Source organism: Falco biarmicus, chromosome 7 (assembly GCF_023638135.1).
Source record: "Falco biarmicus isolate bFalBia1 chromosome 7, bFalBia1.pri, whole genome shotgun sequence".
Taxonomy (NCBI): Eukaryota; Metazoa; Chordata; class Aves; order Falconiformes; family Falconidae; genus Falco; species Falco biarmicus.
Genome location: NC_079294.1, coordinates 46,421,686 through 46,436,670, shown reverse-complemented (window position 1 = coordinate 46,436,670; position 14,985 = coordinate 46,421,686). Strand labels below are relative to the sequence as shown.

The 14,985-nt window shown below is 47.9% G+C and overlaps 1 protein-coding gene across 4 annotated transcripts; it reads left to right on the top strand.

The window, feature by feature from the left end:
• The first annotated feature begins 198 nt into the window (after positions 1 to 198).
• KLHDC2 (kelch domain containing 2) lies at positions 199 to 14,854 on the top strand. 4 transcript variants are annotated; one of them, XM_056345184.1, is made up of 14 exons: positions 199 to 267; positions 1,900 to 2,067; positions 2,883 to 2,962; positions 3,982 to 4,099; positions 5,491 to 5,606; positions 7,999 to 8,080; positions 8,168 to 8,251; positions 10,332 to 10,412; positions 10,490 to 10,548; positions 10,901 to 11,010; positions 11,479 to 11,551; positions 12,703 to 12,790; positions 13,838 to 13,890; positions 14,136 to 14,854. In XM_056345184.1, exons 2-14 carry the CDS (start codon positions 1,912 to 1,914, stop codon positions 14,257 to 14,259), a joined length of 1,224 nt encoding a protein of 407 aa, XP_056201159.1. In that variant the 5' UTR covers positions 199 to 267; positions 1,900 to 1,911; the 3' UTR covers positions 14,260 to 14,854. The 4 variants fall into 4 exon arrangements, with proteins under 4 accessions (XP_056201159.1, XP_056201160.1, XP_056201158.1 ...); XM_056345185.1 differs by having other exon boundaries at positions 214 to 316; XM_056345183.1 differs by lacking the exon at positions 199 to 267 and adding an exon at positions 396 to 783.
• The last annotated feature ends 131 nt before the right edge of the window (positions 14,855 to 14,985 follow it).

Below are 14,985 nucleotides of genomic sequence, written 5' to 3'. Positions count from 1 at the left end.
TTTTGTTTTGTGGGGGTTTTTTTGTTGTTTTTTTTTAACGAGCAGCTGCCATCTCTCGGTTCTCAGGGCTCGCTCCTTACGAGAACCCTCGCAAATCCCCCTTGGTCGCGGGTATTTCTCCCAGGGTGCGGCCCCGCGGGGCACGGCGCGGCCCGGGGGCAGGCAGCGGCCCGGGGGCAGGCAGCGGCGGGGCGGGGCGGCGCCTGCGCGGCGCTGCCGGAAGGGGCCGCCCGCGGCGGCTGTAGGCGCTGTGCGGGCCCCGCTGAGGTGAGGGAGGGGAGGCGGGAGGGGGGGCGGTCCGCAGCCCCCCGCCGCGGTAGGTGCCGGGCCCTGGGCGGGGAGGGGGCGGCGGGGGGGCCGGGGGGCGGCTCACGCCCTGGCAGGACGCGGGAAGGGCCGCGGCGGGGTTGTTAGCGGGTCTGGGAAGTGCCGTGATGGCGCACTGCGCAGCGCCGTGCGGCTGCCGTTCGGCTTGGCCGCTGCGTTGTGGGCATGTCGCGACAGATGACGTTTATCGGGGCTGCCTCAACATGGGAGGTGGCCGCGGCTGGTCAGTCGGGGTGTCAGGGGGTTGTGGACAGCCAGGGCAGAGCCGGAGAGGGCTCGGGAATCGCGGTGGCGTGTGAGAAGTGTTTCAGCAGGGAGCTGAAGAATGGCTGAAGGGGGACACTTGTCCAGCGCGGCTCAGTTGTTAAAAACAAAAGAAATAAAGAGTGCCGAGCGCTGGGGGGGGCCGGTAAAAACCGGGATAATTTGAAGCAGACAGATTTCATGGAGCTGCGGGTACGGATTTCTGACTGAAAGGGTAATTAAGGTTCGGAAATAAACTCCCGAAGGCGGTGTGGTGCCCGCACCGTGGGGCGGGTGAGGGGAAGAGGCGCGGGGTGCGGGGCCGGGCGCCCGCGGGGAGGCCCCCGCGTTCCTCTCGCTTTGCCTGCTTGTGCGGAGCTGCTGTGGGCCCTCCCCAGCTCCCGTGAGCGTTTGATCCGTGTCAGGAAGTGTCGCTGCGGTGACGGGCTCGGCTCGCGGCTGTAGGGGAGCGAACAGCAGGCCAGGGCTTGGGAGCGGCTTCCGCGTGGCAGGTGGCTGGCGTTGGGGTCCCCCAGCTCCATTGCAGGCTGAGGCGGAGGGTGCAGGCAGCTTCCAGGATGACCTGGCAGGGCTGACTTCAGCGGCTCCTCCTGGCTTGATTCCTCCGGCAGTTGGGGCTTTGAATTACCACCGGTGTCACCCAGTGACAGCGTGGCCCTGGGGCTCCCCGCGTACCAAAGCCCTGGCGCGGTGGCTGCTCACACCCCTGCACTGCACAGGCTGGGTGCGCCTGGCTGTCGGCTTTCCAGGGCGCTCTGGGCTTTGGCCCTCTGCATGCTAGCGTGATTTGGAGCAGGCGGCTTTGTTTCGTGCATTGTTTTTGGTGTTTTGCTTTGGTATTATTATTTTTTTTTTTACCATAGGTAACGCATCCTGCATTTAACAGCTGTGGGAAAGTTTGTGTGTGGGAGTCTTGGCTTAGGCAACCCAAAGGGACTTGGCCTGAAAAGCAGCAGGAGTTTTCACTTTTGTGAAAGCCATACCATAGGCAAAGCTTTTGAGTCTTCTCCACTGTGGGTTGTTTTATTTTTTGTCAACAGTTAATGTATTTATAGATAAATGTGGGTTTTTTTAAAAAACAGATAGATACCTTAGCTCAAATTGGCAACCGAAACCATTATAAATTGCACACCACTGAGGAATCCCCATCTGAAAGTTTCTTGACTGATGAGAGAACTTCTTCCACTGAAACATCATTGTGAAAGAAACAACAGTGTGTAGTTTCTTTTTTTTTTTTTTTTTTTTAACTCTGGTGTTTCCCCTGATGGTTTTCAAAGCTCCATACTATGTGTTATTCTGTGCACATAGCACTGTATCGAAATGGCTGATGATAATGAAGACCTGCAGGCAGACGAAGAGCTCCCAGCCCCAGCTGAGGACAGCTTTGAGCAGCTGGAGAACGACAGCCCTGCTGAGCGCAGCGGGCACGTGGCAGTCACGGATGGACGCTGCATGTATGTCTGGGGAGGCTATAAGGTAGGCTGTTCTCCTCGTTACGTAAGCCTTCTGCCACCCATGGTGCTGGTAATTACATCCCATTTGTTTGGGAGTGACTCTGTAAAAGTATCCCTCCCCCAGAAAAGAAGAGCTCCACTTAACAAATTAGAATATGGCATTTAAGAGTTTTTAAATACTGAAATAGATCACGAGTGTTAAACGCAGATCTTAAACTTTTTGTGGGATGCAGGGTGGTGACTGCCTTTGTCAACTCACGTGTTGGAAGAGGAGCAAATACTGTCTGATCTGAAACGCACACCATGCAAAATGGTGCTTTTATTTATGGTGTTACCAGCACAACTATATATCGCATGGTAGTGGTCACAGGTTGGTTATTTATCACACTGGGGTGTATGTGTACTGCAAACAGAACCAAGTCACTTTAAGATTTTGACGAGGATGAAGATCAGTTGTTAACTTGATAAATAAATGAGTAGCCCAAGACAAAGCTTTGGTGTATTGTTCTGCTGGTGTTATGCGGGGGGTGGGGGAATTAAAAAGGAAATTTTAACTCATTTATGCACCTAATTATCCTGCCTGGGCTATGAAAAGGAGGTTTAACTTCCATTTACCCCAGTCTCTGCTGGGAGCTTGTCTGGTCCCCAGCCAAAGCTAAAATAGGCAAATACCTGCTCTCTGAGGGCTGCTCTGCAGGTGAGAGGTACAGGAGTGTGGCAGGTACTGCTCCTGCTGTTTGCTGTTCTGTGATTAGATCTCTGAGGGGGCGTGTCAGCATTCACAGGAGTCTGTAATTCAGTGTGTCAAGCATTTGTCTTTTTTGACCCGTTCTGCAGAATGCCCAAGTTAGGGGATTTTATGACTTCTATCTGCCTAGAGATGAAATATGGATCTACAACATGGAAACTGGAAGATGGTACAGTAAATAATTACAATGTTGGGGTTTGGGGGGGGGGAAAAAGAAAAATTCTTAAACTGGTATAGAAAGCATGCTGAGGGTCTGTGGGTCTGTGAACAGAGAGAGAATTCCCTGATTTCTTTGTTCCCACCTCTCAAACTATTGCATAAATATGTAAAATATTTCCAAATAATTTATTTCTATAAAAGCAACAAATATGTTTTCACAAGTTCAAGTAGGAGAGGCAGCCCATACAGGGAGTACGTGGTCAACAGTGTGAAGTGGTTTGGTATGCTTGGTGTAGGATATAGCACCTGAAAATTGTATTTATACCACTTTTGATTACAGTGATATATTGGTGAAGGAACCCATATTGAGGTTTTTATTTCTTGTCCTTTTTAGGAGTTGTTTTTAAATGTTGATGCAGCCAGAGAAACTGCTGTGTCATCTTAGATCATTGGGAACCTGGAAGTTGTGTGAAACCTGCGTGCCTGATAGTGCAAGAAGAAGGGAGTCCAGCGCTCCCGTTCTGTAGCTGGCTAGGGCCTTGTGCCACGAAGCCGAGACCCCTCCGTGCTTTGCAGAAATTTCAATTTCAGCAGTGCTTCCAGTCCTCGTGGTTAGCGAGAGCCTTGGACGTGGGGCGGAAGCTTATCTTTGTGGTTATAGTGTTTACAAATATTAAAAACCCAGTATCAAAATAGAAACCTTCAGTTTAGACAGGAGTGTCCTCTTTGCCTGAGGATCTTTCTGAGGATTTTGGACGTGAAAGGCATACCAAACTCCTGAACTAGGTAGACAGGATTCCTCCCCCACAAAACATGTATCAGTTTAATTGCCTTTTCCCCACCCCCCTCCCTCATACCAGGTTAGTGGTGTAAATTGTTAAACCTGCAAGGGCGTGAAGAACCCGTAACTGAATGGTGTGCAGTGACCTATTAATTAAAAACATGCTGATAGCGTTATAAAATTCCACTCCAGATAAAATCATTATTGTTCGTTTTTATCAGATAAAATATTTTAAACTGTGCTTCTAGGAAGAAGAGTAAAACAGAGGGAGATGTTCCACCTTCCATGTCTGGAAGTTGTGCTGTGTGTGTAGACAGAGTGGTGTACCTCTTCGGAGGACATCATGCACGTGGCAATACAAACAAGGTTAGTAATTTAAAGGTAAACTCCTCCTCACAGATATGTTTCTCCTCATTAGCTTTTGTTCCCATTTTTTATAAACTAGATGTGGCCTTTTCAGTTAATTAAAATCCATCCAAAGCGAGAAGTCAATAATGGTAACAAATCATGGAAACATTTTCTTCTGAATGACTGGACAGGTTGGATCTCATTTCAGAGCTTAAATGTTAATAACAGGAAATGCTGAAGGTGTATTCCAGTCATTGTATCCTCTACGGCTTCTGCAACGTAATATTTTCATCTACTGGCTGCATATCTAGTTCTTGGAAGCAGGTAACCAACTTTCTCGTCCTGTCAGCTGCTTTCCCAGATGTGAGCTAATAGAAGCCGTGTTCTTTTTGAGCTTGCCTAGGAGGTTTTTACTAAGAGAATATGGTGCTTATTGCTTGGATTTTTTTTTTTTTCCCAGGCAGGTGATTAGCTGGCTGACTTTTACCCGTTCAGTGTGTTAATTTCGCTGCAGCAGGTCAGATAACGTGACTTTTGTGTAACAGGTCAGCCTTCAGCTCTGCATCGTTTCACATGATGATTGTACTCCGGTAGCTTTACAGCTCTGAAGAAACACCATGACCTATTACTTGTTTTGGTTGCCGTTGTTCTTGTGCAATTCACCCTATAAATTGTATTGCATTTGGTGCTTTTGAGTTTGCTTCTTTTGAAAGATGGGAATTTCCAGAGTTCACTGAAATAATATCGGAGTGATTTGTAACTGGTCTGTAGTTGTTTGAAATGCAGTTCTTCTCTGGAGTCTCTAATAATATTTTCTGATGTTCTGGAAGAGTGGTTTAGGTTAAATAGTTTTGGCCTCACTCTTAAATATAGACTGAAAGTAGCTTGATGCAATGCTTGTAAATGGTCTGAAACAAGCCACATTTATAAAGTGTGACTTGCTTCCTTTCTGCTGTGGTATTACATTTCACTTGGTTTATATATGTGTATCAGCTGTTTCTGTGTATGTAAAATGATGTAACATGCAGAGAAGGGATGATACTGTAGAAAACCACACTTTTTGTTTGTTTGTTTTTTAACCAGTGTTTTTATTATTATTATTGTAAGAGAATTGCTACTTTGTACACTCCTTTGTTGTATCCCCTGTCAGCCTTGGGATGGTACAACTCATGTCCATAATCCTGTTGCTTTTGTAAAAAGTGTTTGGGGCTTGAGTCCGCAGAAAGATAAGGATCTTTGGATCCATATTTTGTGCCTAATGCTGTCGGTACTCTGTGCAGCTAGGAAAAGAACTTTTAATTTATTCCTATACTAGTACATGCTATATAAAAGTTAATATTTTAACATCAGTCAGACTTAAGCTTTAAGCTAACTGTGTGGGTAAAAGAAAATCTTTTTATTTTCTACAGTTCTACATGTTAAATTCCAGATCCACGGACAAAGTGCTGCAGTGGGTCAGAGTAGAGTGTCAGGGGGTACCTCCTTCATCAAAGGACAAACTTGGCGTTTGGGTTTACAAAAACAAGTAAGGCTCCAGCAACGAAGTCAGCACAGCTATCCTTGCGCGTGTGTTTGCTTTTAATCACTCTTAGTCTTGTCATTGTTGTGTCTTTTTGTTTGAACAAGAGCTGCACAAGCGATTTCTTGTTTGCGGCACATACATGCTTCAGGAAGATGCTGCTTTTCTTCCCCAGCCAGCCTTTTAAAACTTCAGCGGTTGATAAGGGTAAAACCTCACTCCCGGTTTGGGTGTAAGCTGTAGGTTATCTCTGTGAGTCACAGTCCAAAACGTAGGCTCGTTACAGGCAAATCTTCCACAGCGCATTCTCAGTACAGGGCTTTAAAGGCGCTGCATTGTGGTTACTTGTCATTCCTCTTGGCAATTGCATCTGGAATTGTTCTCCACAGAAGCCTGTTTTCCCTATATCATGGAAAATGCAGTCTTTTGGTCACATTTTGTGGGACAGCTTGCTTTTCTGTGATAGTTGAAGAGCAGGAAGCCATTTTAATCTCTGGCTTTTACAGCGGTGCACATACTGAATTCGGCGTGTTTTGTGCTGGTTGCACAAAACAAGGAGTGTGTTGAACTGCTGTTGATGTTGTCCAGTTTTAATGTGTTGGGATAGCGCCCCAGAGATGGCAGAAGGCCTTCTGGCATCGCAAACCTTGGAAAAGATGAGGAAGATGGGTAGAAGGTGTTGAAGCCAGGTGACCTGACAGGCAAAACGTTGTTGCCTTGCACGTTCCATTCATTTAGTGCAGTGCTAGTCCCCTAAGCAGGGAGCTGTGTGATGTTCCAGCCTCTGGCACTGGAGGATGGACTGAGGAAAGACCCTGTTGTAGGTAGTTTCCTGCTTCCACAGGCTTGCTGTACCCCAGCTGCTCAGGAGGTTGGGGGTGGCAGTGAATTATCTCAGGGGAGGTCAGGGGCTTTGGCTTTCTTCTTGGAGCATCTACCCAGGGCTGGTTTCTCAGAGGATTCCTGGCTTCCAGAGAACAGGACTCCCGAATGCTGTGGCACAAGGGACAGCTCACATGGCCAGAATTTTCCCCTTGCAGGAGAAGCTGGAAAGGCTGATCCCCACAGAGCAGGTCTCTCTGCAGCCTGGGCAGTGCTGCTGGGGTACGCGATGCCGGGGCTGAGGAGGTCTGATGCGAATAGGAGGTGACAGTCAGGGGCCTCTGGTTCTTCTTTGGTCACAGCTGGCAAGGGTTACAGGATGCCACCATCTTGTCATGTCAGGGTAGGGTTTTAAGCTGTTACCTACAAAACCTTACCACCTGGACAGCGCAGGCATCTTCTGCCTGTTTGCACAGCTGGTCTTGACTGTAGCATCTCTGGCTTTACTGAGGCAGAGGAAATCAGGGACGCCGTACGTCCTTGTGTTTGAGCCACGTACAATGATTTTGGTGTGGAACACTACAGACGCTTGTGCTGCTTTGTCCATTACGTGGAGAGGAAGCTCACTGGTTTGGTATTTGCTGAAGAGACTCGTGAAAGACAGGAAATTGCCTGTGATGCTAATTTTCTGATTCTTGATGTGGAGAGAAAGCTTATTGTTACGACACTCGATGTGATCAGTTTAGATGTCAACTTGTGCGAGACTGGTATTATGGATGTTTCGTTAGGTGGTGTAGACTGTTTTCTGTTACTTCATAATTCAGTAAGGATTTCTGGCAAAATCATGCCGTTAGTTTCTAATACGTGCTAAAACCCAAACGTAAAACTTAAATGTAAATTACATTTTAAAAACCAAAAGAACAGTAAAAACAGATGAGCGACAGCTCATAGTAACTGTTCTTCAGGCTTTGAAACAAGCGCAACAAGGAAAATACCTTCCTCTCCCAAAGCTAAACACTTCCCAGGCAGTTTCATTGGCAGAGGGTCTGCTGCATGTAGTGTCCCTTGGCCTCCCCTTGCCCTGCCCTGCCTAGCACCCATCTCCGCAGTGACTGTGCCCAAGATGTAATGCTTTCTCCTTGCTTCTTACGGGAGTGTCTGTGACCATTTTGGGCTTGGGAAAAACAGGCAGAGAGCTTGGAAAGGGCAGAGTGAGGGAACTGCAGGAATAAACCCCTGTAGCTGCTGTGTGGGAGCCCCAGTAGCGAAGGCTGAAGCGCAGTGACCAGGCAGCAGGCCTGGTAGCATCACGTGTTTGGGACCAGTGCAAAGCTTGGAAGCCTGAGGCGTGGGAAACAGCTACAGAGGGATTTAATGTGGGTGGTAGGGTTGATTGGGCAAGAAACAGGGCCCCACACCTGGAAAACTTGCATTGTAGACATATTGGAAGTAATGAAGCCAAAGGAGCTTCCCGGTTTTCCTGTCTTCTGTAAAGGCTCTGCTGAAACAGAACTTTAATTTGTAGCAACAGATGTGATAGCATTTCTAATAGATCTTGATGCGTGTTTTATTGCAGGCTAATATTTTTTGGAGGTTATGGTTATTTTCCTGAAGGGAAGCAACGGGGAACTTTCGAATTTGATGAAACCTCATTCTGGGTAAGTAAACTTGGAAGTAATTTCTATTTAAACTTAATATTTAATTAGAACTTATTAATACTTGTTGATTATTTAATATTTTTAAAGAATTCAGGTCTTCCTAGAGGGTGGAATGACCACGTGCATGTTCTGGACACTGAAACTTTTACTTGGAGCCAGCCTATAACTACGGTAATTATTAATCTTATGTCAGTTAATTAAGTTACAGCTCTTAAGAGATACGGGCACTGTCTGCTGTATCTCTTGTAGCATCCTGTGAAAATGAGCGTGACTCTGCTGGGCCTGGGTTCACCGCTTTCATTTGTGTCACGTGGGAGGAGCGTGCTGTCGCTGCGCAGGGTTGGCAGTGGCCTGTCCCAGCGGCAGTGGCTTGGGGCCGCCGATGTTCTGAGTGCCTGGCTGTGTGTGCGGTTAACTAGCAGTGTGAAGCTGTCTTAACCCATTGTATCTCACGGGGATCCTGTCTCTAATATCTATCTCCCCGGCAGTAATTTAGAAGATGTGGTTAACTGTTTGCCAGCAAGAAGCATGGAAATTCACCGAAAATACATTTTTCTGCTTTCCTGCTCCACTCTGCAGCCATGTCTACGTGTTGCCCGTCTTCAACTGCCGTGTGTTTAGTTGGCAGGTGCTCTGTGATCCTGCCTCCTTCGGGATATAAACCGCTCCCAAAGAATTATTCAGCTCTCTGAAATACCTAGTGCTACCTGGCAGGAGGATGTGAGAAAAGCCTCGAAGGGTCGTGAGCCTGAGACTCTGCAAATGGGCCACGTGGAGCTGGTCCTGTCTCAGTGGTGCTTGCTAAGTTTGTTCTCTCCGTGGGGTGAATCACAGGCCGCTTGCTGTGGCGGTGGCTGGCGGGAAGCACTGTGCCTGCAGCGCTGCTGGCTGCTGCTGGTCTGCCTTCCCCCTGGGACATGCAGTCTGTCTGATCCAGCCCGGGGAGAAAACCTGGCCAGGGGCTGAAGCTTGGAGCTTGGGACTGTTTGACCAGGGCTCTCTTCCCTTCTGGCTTTTGATGAATGAGCTGTCTTAGTTCCCTGTACCTTGCTCTCTTGCCAGTGAAGCGGCACCATTAATTTTTCTCCTATACGTGGACTCGGAGGGGTCATTAGCTTGTGTTTGCAGTCTTAGCTACGACACACTTGTGTTAAGAGAGGGATTTGAAACGCTGTTGGTAGAACCGGCTTTAGAAACATCCCCTCAAAATAGTAATTACCTGCTGCCTTTTCAGTAGCATTCTTGAGGCTGTTTAAACTGAATTTAAACCATTCTTTTACTGAGGTCTCCTCTCCTCTCCAAAACCAGGAAATTTGCCTTTTATTCCGATCTGTCTGTCTTCATCTTTTTTTCTGTTGACTTGCTTTCTTTCATGCTTCAGTGGCACTGAGCTCATGGGAAGCTCAGGAAAATGAACTGTATGGTTTCCTGTTGTCCTCACTAATGTGGCGGTTCGGTACATTTCACTTGGGTGCTGAATTGTGGTCAAAACAAAATGAACTACTCTGTAATTGCAAATATGCACCATCTGAAGTGTCCTGGAAGTATTCAGGAGCAGGCAAATGGAGTGACATTGCCACAGAATTGGAGGAAATGAAATTGGAGATTAGTAATCTGAATAAGGAGTTACTTAAGAATTGCTTTGTCTTATTGCATACAGATCTCAAATATTCCAGAAGTAGCTCAAGAAAAATACTGTCTAATGATTTATTATGTCATTGTCTTGTTTACAGTCTGAGGCCTTCTGTGACTGTCTGAAGCCCCTTTTAAAGGCAAAATTCATACCTTGACACTCAAAGGGTGGGTGGGGGGAATCCCATTTTTAATGAGTTTTTTGATCTTCCATCCATCAAAAAACCCAAGTTTCTGCACAGAGGAGAACTTGCTGAATATTTTTTCCACTCTGCTCCTTGTTGGCCTTAAATCTGACTTTAGTTCAGCCTTTCATCTCCTCGGGTGAGTGATTTCTGGCACTGTGAGTCCTCGCTTTACCTGGAGTGTGACATCCAGGTGTACTCTCCTGGGAGGCCCGAGAGCAGCCCGGCCCCTTCCCCGCCGTGTCTGCTGTCGCCCCGTGCATCCCAGGGCGCCTGACATGGCCGCAGCCGTGCTGCTTCATGTGTGTGACGGGTGTCTTCAGCCCGGCTCCTCCTCACTTGATCTGCCACAGGTTTCTGGTGAAACAACATATTCTCTCTTTTGTTACTGTATCAAATAAACTTACCTTTTATTTCACATTTTCTTTTCCCAGGGCAAAACTCCCTCACCACGAGCAGCTCACGCCTGTGCTACAGTTGGGAACAGAGGCTACGTGTTCGGCGGCAGATACAGAGTAAGCCCCAGCCCAGTGTAACCGTGTCTTACTGAAACATAAATGGAGTATTTCAGCCGTCGTCTACTTTATTGCAGGAGTCCAGAATGAACGATCTTTACTATCTGAATTTGGATACCTGGGAGTGGAATGAAATGTAAGTACTAAAACCTGAGTTCTTTTGTTTGTAAAGGAATGTGAAGATGCCATTTTTATTCACTTCTATCATCCCAATGAAACTTTGTAAACTCCAGCAAGTAAGCAAGCAAGCTCAAGTAGAACTGATCCTCCTGATCAGTTGCTGACTCTTGCTATCAGGCTTTTTGAAGTACTGATACAAGTAAAATTCTTTTACCGTGTCTAAAAAATTAAATTTGCTGTTGGGTCATGAGCTACGCACAGTATGAAGCTGCATCCTTTGAATATCTGAAAAATCATCAGAGTGGAGAAGAGGAGCAGTATTTTATTTTAGCACATGCATAATTTGTGGTGCTTTTATTGAAATGCAGAATCACACAAGGCATTTGCCCAGTTGGCCGATCCTGGCATTCTTTAACACCAATTTCTTCAGATCACCTCTTTCTCTTTGGAGGATTCACCACTGACAAGCAGCCATTAAGTGAGTCATTCCAAAAGGATTTTGTGTTGTCTTTTTGTTCTTTGTGTTCTTGAACAGTTGTGCACAGAAGCTTGAATTATTGCCTCGTCACCTTAAATTCTCGCTAAATTCCTTCCAAGCACTTGTGATCCAGCTCCTTAAGGCCAACAGCTAATTTCACAGGGCAGGAGTTGCTGAGTGTGTTGAGGCAGTATGATTTATAAATTAATCTGCTCTGAAAATGTATCTAATGCAAGTTGCAATTAGCATGAGCTCTACAGTTCCCCATCCTTCCCCTCTGACTACACTGCTATAAACCACTATCAAACACCTTTTTTCAGACAGGTAGCCCAATGTTTCATATGGTTTTTCCTAAAATATGTGATTTAATTAAGACCAAAAATGGTTACACTGGAGTCCATGTTTATTGCAGCAAATGTGAAAGAACTAACAGGATGCTGTCTGTATCGGGGTTTTGCTTGTTTTCAGGCGATGCTTGGATTTACTGTATCAGCAAGAACGAGTGGATACAGTTTGAGCATAACTACTCTGAAAAACCCAGGTATGGTAGACACTTCTCTTGGAAACACATTAAAAAAGAGCGAGGAAGCATTTGATGTTGGCTGTCAAAGAGAGGACACGCACTCCTCTACAATTTTTCTGAACAGCACAGCGCTAACGCTAGCTTCCGCCCCAGAGAGGCGGGTGTGTCGAACGCACACGGGATGCAGGACGCGCACCGCTGTGGCACTGGCGCTGGAGGTAGCGTATAGCTCAGTGTTTGTGGAGCGGCAGGACACAGCGGGGGGTTCGGGTTTGACCTCCAGACTGCAGAGGCCTCCCAGCTGTGACTGCCAGCACCGGAGCTGACTGGAAGCCATGTGTCCTCGCACTGCCAGCAAACCTGACAGAGGCAGGTGTCACCGTTCTGGGTATCCTGGCTGGTGGCTAGTCCCTGTGCACACCCAGGATATTTTTGTCTTCCTGCCGAGTAAATGAGAGATGATGACCTGCAATTCAAAAGCATCAGAACTACTGTGATGCATGTATATGGCATTGAGAACACTCACATCACGGGAGTTACTGTGGTCCGTCTTGTTTGGGGCGGTGTTCTGATTGAGGTTAGACGAGTCAAAGCAGTAGTGCTTCCTGCTTTGCCCTCTTTGGCCTTGCTCTTGCTGCTGCTGCGGATGAGGAGGGGTCTGTTTTCCTGGGGCAGTAACAGGGCCGAGCTGCTGCTCCTCTCCTGCCCTCCCCCGCGCCCTGGAGCGGCACAGCGGTGCCCTGCTGTTGGTGAACACACGTGTGTGATTAGTTGTTTCCTCGAGTCTTAAGAAAGCAAGACAGAACCGGAGTGACTGTGTTCATTCAGTCTTTTGACTCGAGTGGGACAGGAACATAACGTTTGTGCAAGCAGATGATGACAGCCGTCCTCCCGAAGCGACAGGGCTGTGGGTTTCACAGGTGCCTGCGCTTGCGGGCGGCGTGCTGCTGAGCCCTGCAGCCCTGCCCTAACCAGGCTGCCGTACGCAGCCCACCATTTACTGACCAGTTTTCCTTCTCTGAACATAAACACCTGTTGAATTAGTCACATCTACAGCGTGCTGGTGGAAGGGCAAAGTCGCGTGTGTTAACTTTAAATACAAATCCTAAATGTGCATTATTGGGTGGGGTGGCTTTTTTGTTTAATGCAGTGCTGACTTCTGTTTGTAGGTTGTGGCATACCGCTTGTGCAAGCGAGGAGGGAGAGGTGATCGTCTTTGGGGGCTGTGCCAACAACTTACTTGCCCACTCCAAAGCTGTAAGTTTATTTTGAACTTTCCCTTCCTGTGCAGCCCAGCCCTTCCTGCAGGAGCTGTGATGCGTTATCGCTCCAGCGAGAGTGAAATGCTGGTAGTTGGCAGCGTGATCTTGTGGGGACTGACAAAGGCGCGTAAACAAAGCTTGAAGGGGAAATGTTTTGCTGCTTTTCTGGAAACCTGATCATTATTCATTATTTAAACAAACTACGACTTGCTTTCCCTCACACGTGTTTTACTTGGAGGCTGTTACCTCCCACCTACTTCTCTAGCTTTGCCCTGTGCTGCTCCTGGGGGTGTTTCCAGGGAGCCCCTCCCAAAGTCATTTCTTTGCTGGGATGCTGGAAGGGGGAAGAAAAGGCTGAGCAGAGAGGGGCTCTTGAGCCAGGGTGGGGGTGTCCCAAGATCTGTAAGAACAGTAGTTGGCTGGAAAGGGAGACTGGGAACAAGCGTGCCAGCACCTTCTGGTGCAAGAGAACCAGTGGGCGTCAGCTGGAAGGGGCGAGTGGCAAACAAGAGTGAGGCAACAGCTCTTTGTGCAGCATCAGCTCAGCTCTGCCAAGGGCAGGTTTGTGGGCAGAACCCAGCTGGCTGCTGAGCCTGCTCGCAGTCCCCATGGCCAGGGTCCCTCGGTGCAGTTCCCCTGCGCGCAGCTGGTGGTCCTGCTCTCTGCAGGGGGTCAGCCGGAACACGGACAGATGTGGCGCAGGGACGGTGTGTGAGCCTGGCCACTGGTGTGCCCGTTCCCCTCTGGCTCTTTGTGTGAAGTGTCACTAGATCAGGGGTTTGGTTGATCTGTGGTTCCCCGTGTGCCCGTAACTTCTCATGTTGCGGGATTTGGTGAGCAATTCCGCATTCAGGCTGTTTGCTGCCTTTGTGGCTTGCGTGAAGCCCAGTCTATCCCCCCACCTCGGCCTCTCCTCGCCAGTCCCCAGAGCTGTGCCATTTGCCTTCCTTTCCGGGGTCCATTTATGTGAGCCTGGGCTGCAATAATGTGAATCCACATAACCAAACCGCTTCTCTTTCTCTCCCCCCCTCCCCATCCCCAGGCTCACAGTAATGAAATACTTGTGTTTTCTCTACAACCGAGATCTCTCGTAAGGTAAGAAAGCAAGACTTCAACGTGAAACTCTCGTGTTGCCAAGACAAGTAGTGCAGGGTTACCGCTAGATCTGTTACGTTCCTGAAAATAACTGTAAAAAGTTCTTCCTCTCGAGAAATCTGAAGGAACAGCAGCCAGTTAGGAGAGGGCAGAGCGAGATCCCTTTCAGACGCACATTTAGCATTAAAGAATGAGCTTAGCCTGCAGCCCTTGTTCACGCTAACAGCGTGTCTCCTCTCCCCAAGGCTGTGCCTGGAAGCAGTCATTTGCTTTAAGGAGATGCTGGCCAGTTCCTGGAATTGCCTCCCCAAGCACTTGCTGCACAGCGTCAATCAGCGGTTTGGAAGCAACAACACCTCAGGCTCCTGAGCCTGCTGCCGAACGAGCTGCACACGGACGAGCAGTTCAAAGAAGATGTAATAATTTTACCGAGTGTGGCAAACATTAAACTTGTATAGGTTAAATCTCTGTTATTGTGGTGGGTAGTTGCTTCTTGCCTCGAAGTTGCATGTGAATGGCCTAGAGAGAACCTATTTTTGTGTAAAGATGTTTGCAATAAATGTATTTAATGCAAGTGGAGATGTATCCCGTGCTTAAGCTAAAACTAGTCCTGGGTTTGGCCACCTTGAGGTGTGGGCGAGGGCCAGCCCCCAGCAGCAGGCGGGGTGTGCATGCATCGAAGTGCTTGTTACGGAGTCCCTGGTCGAGGACCTGAGGACGGCAGGGGTTGTGCAGGAACCACCGAAGCAGGTCGTGGCTACTGAAGGGGGGTGTTGCTTCAGTCTAGGCTGAAGTGACAGGCTAGCAGTCCTGTGGTAGCCTACAGCATTAGGAAACAGTCTGCTTAACACTGCCACAAACGTTTAAGGTCAGAAAACTGGGATTTGGTAATTGTACATTGTCAGCATTAATAAACTCAGATGTTGTTGTAAACCCTCAGATGTTAAAGCACTGCTACCCTCTCCTTGTTTGTAGTTTGGTTTTTGGGAACTCTTTTATGTTGTGGAACTTGTTGTGAACCTTAGGTAGCAGATATTCTGCCCTGAGAAGCGTTAACTGAAAGTGCTCGAGCCTGTGATGGGCCACGTTGGTAAC

Coding starts and splice junctions, on each gene's coding strand:
- KLHDC2 (XM_056345183.1), top strand. Junction 11,011..11,478: donor CACTGACAAGCAGCCATTAA/GTGAGTCATTCC, acceptor GCTTGTTTTCAG/GCGATGCTTGGATTTACTGT. Junction 12,791..13,837: donor TACTTGCCCACTCCAAAGCT/GTAAGTTTATTT, acceptor CCCCATCCCCAG/GCTCACAGTAATGAAATACT.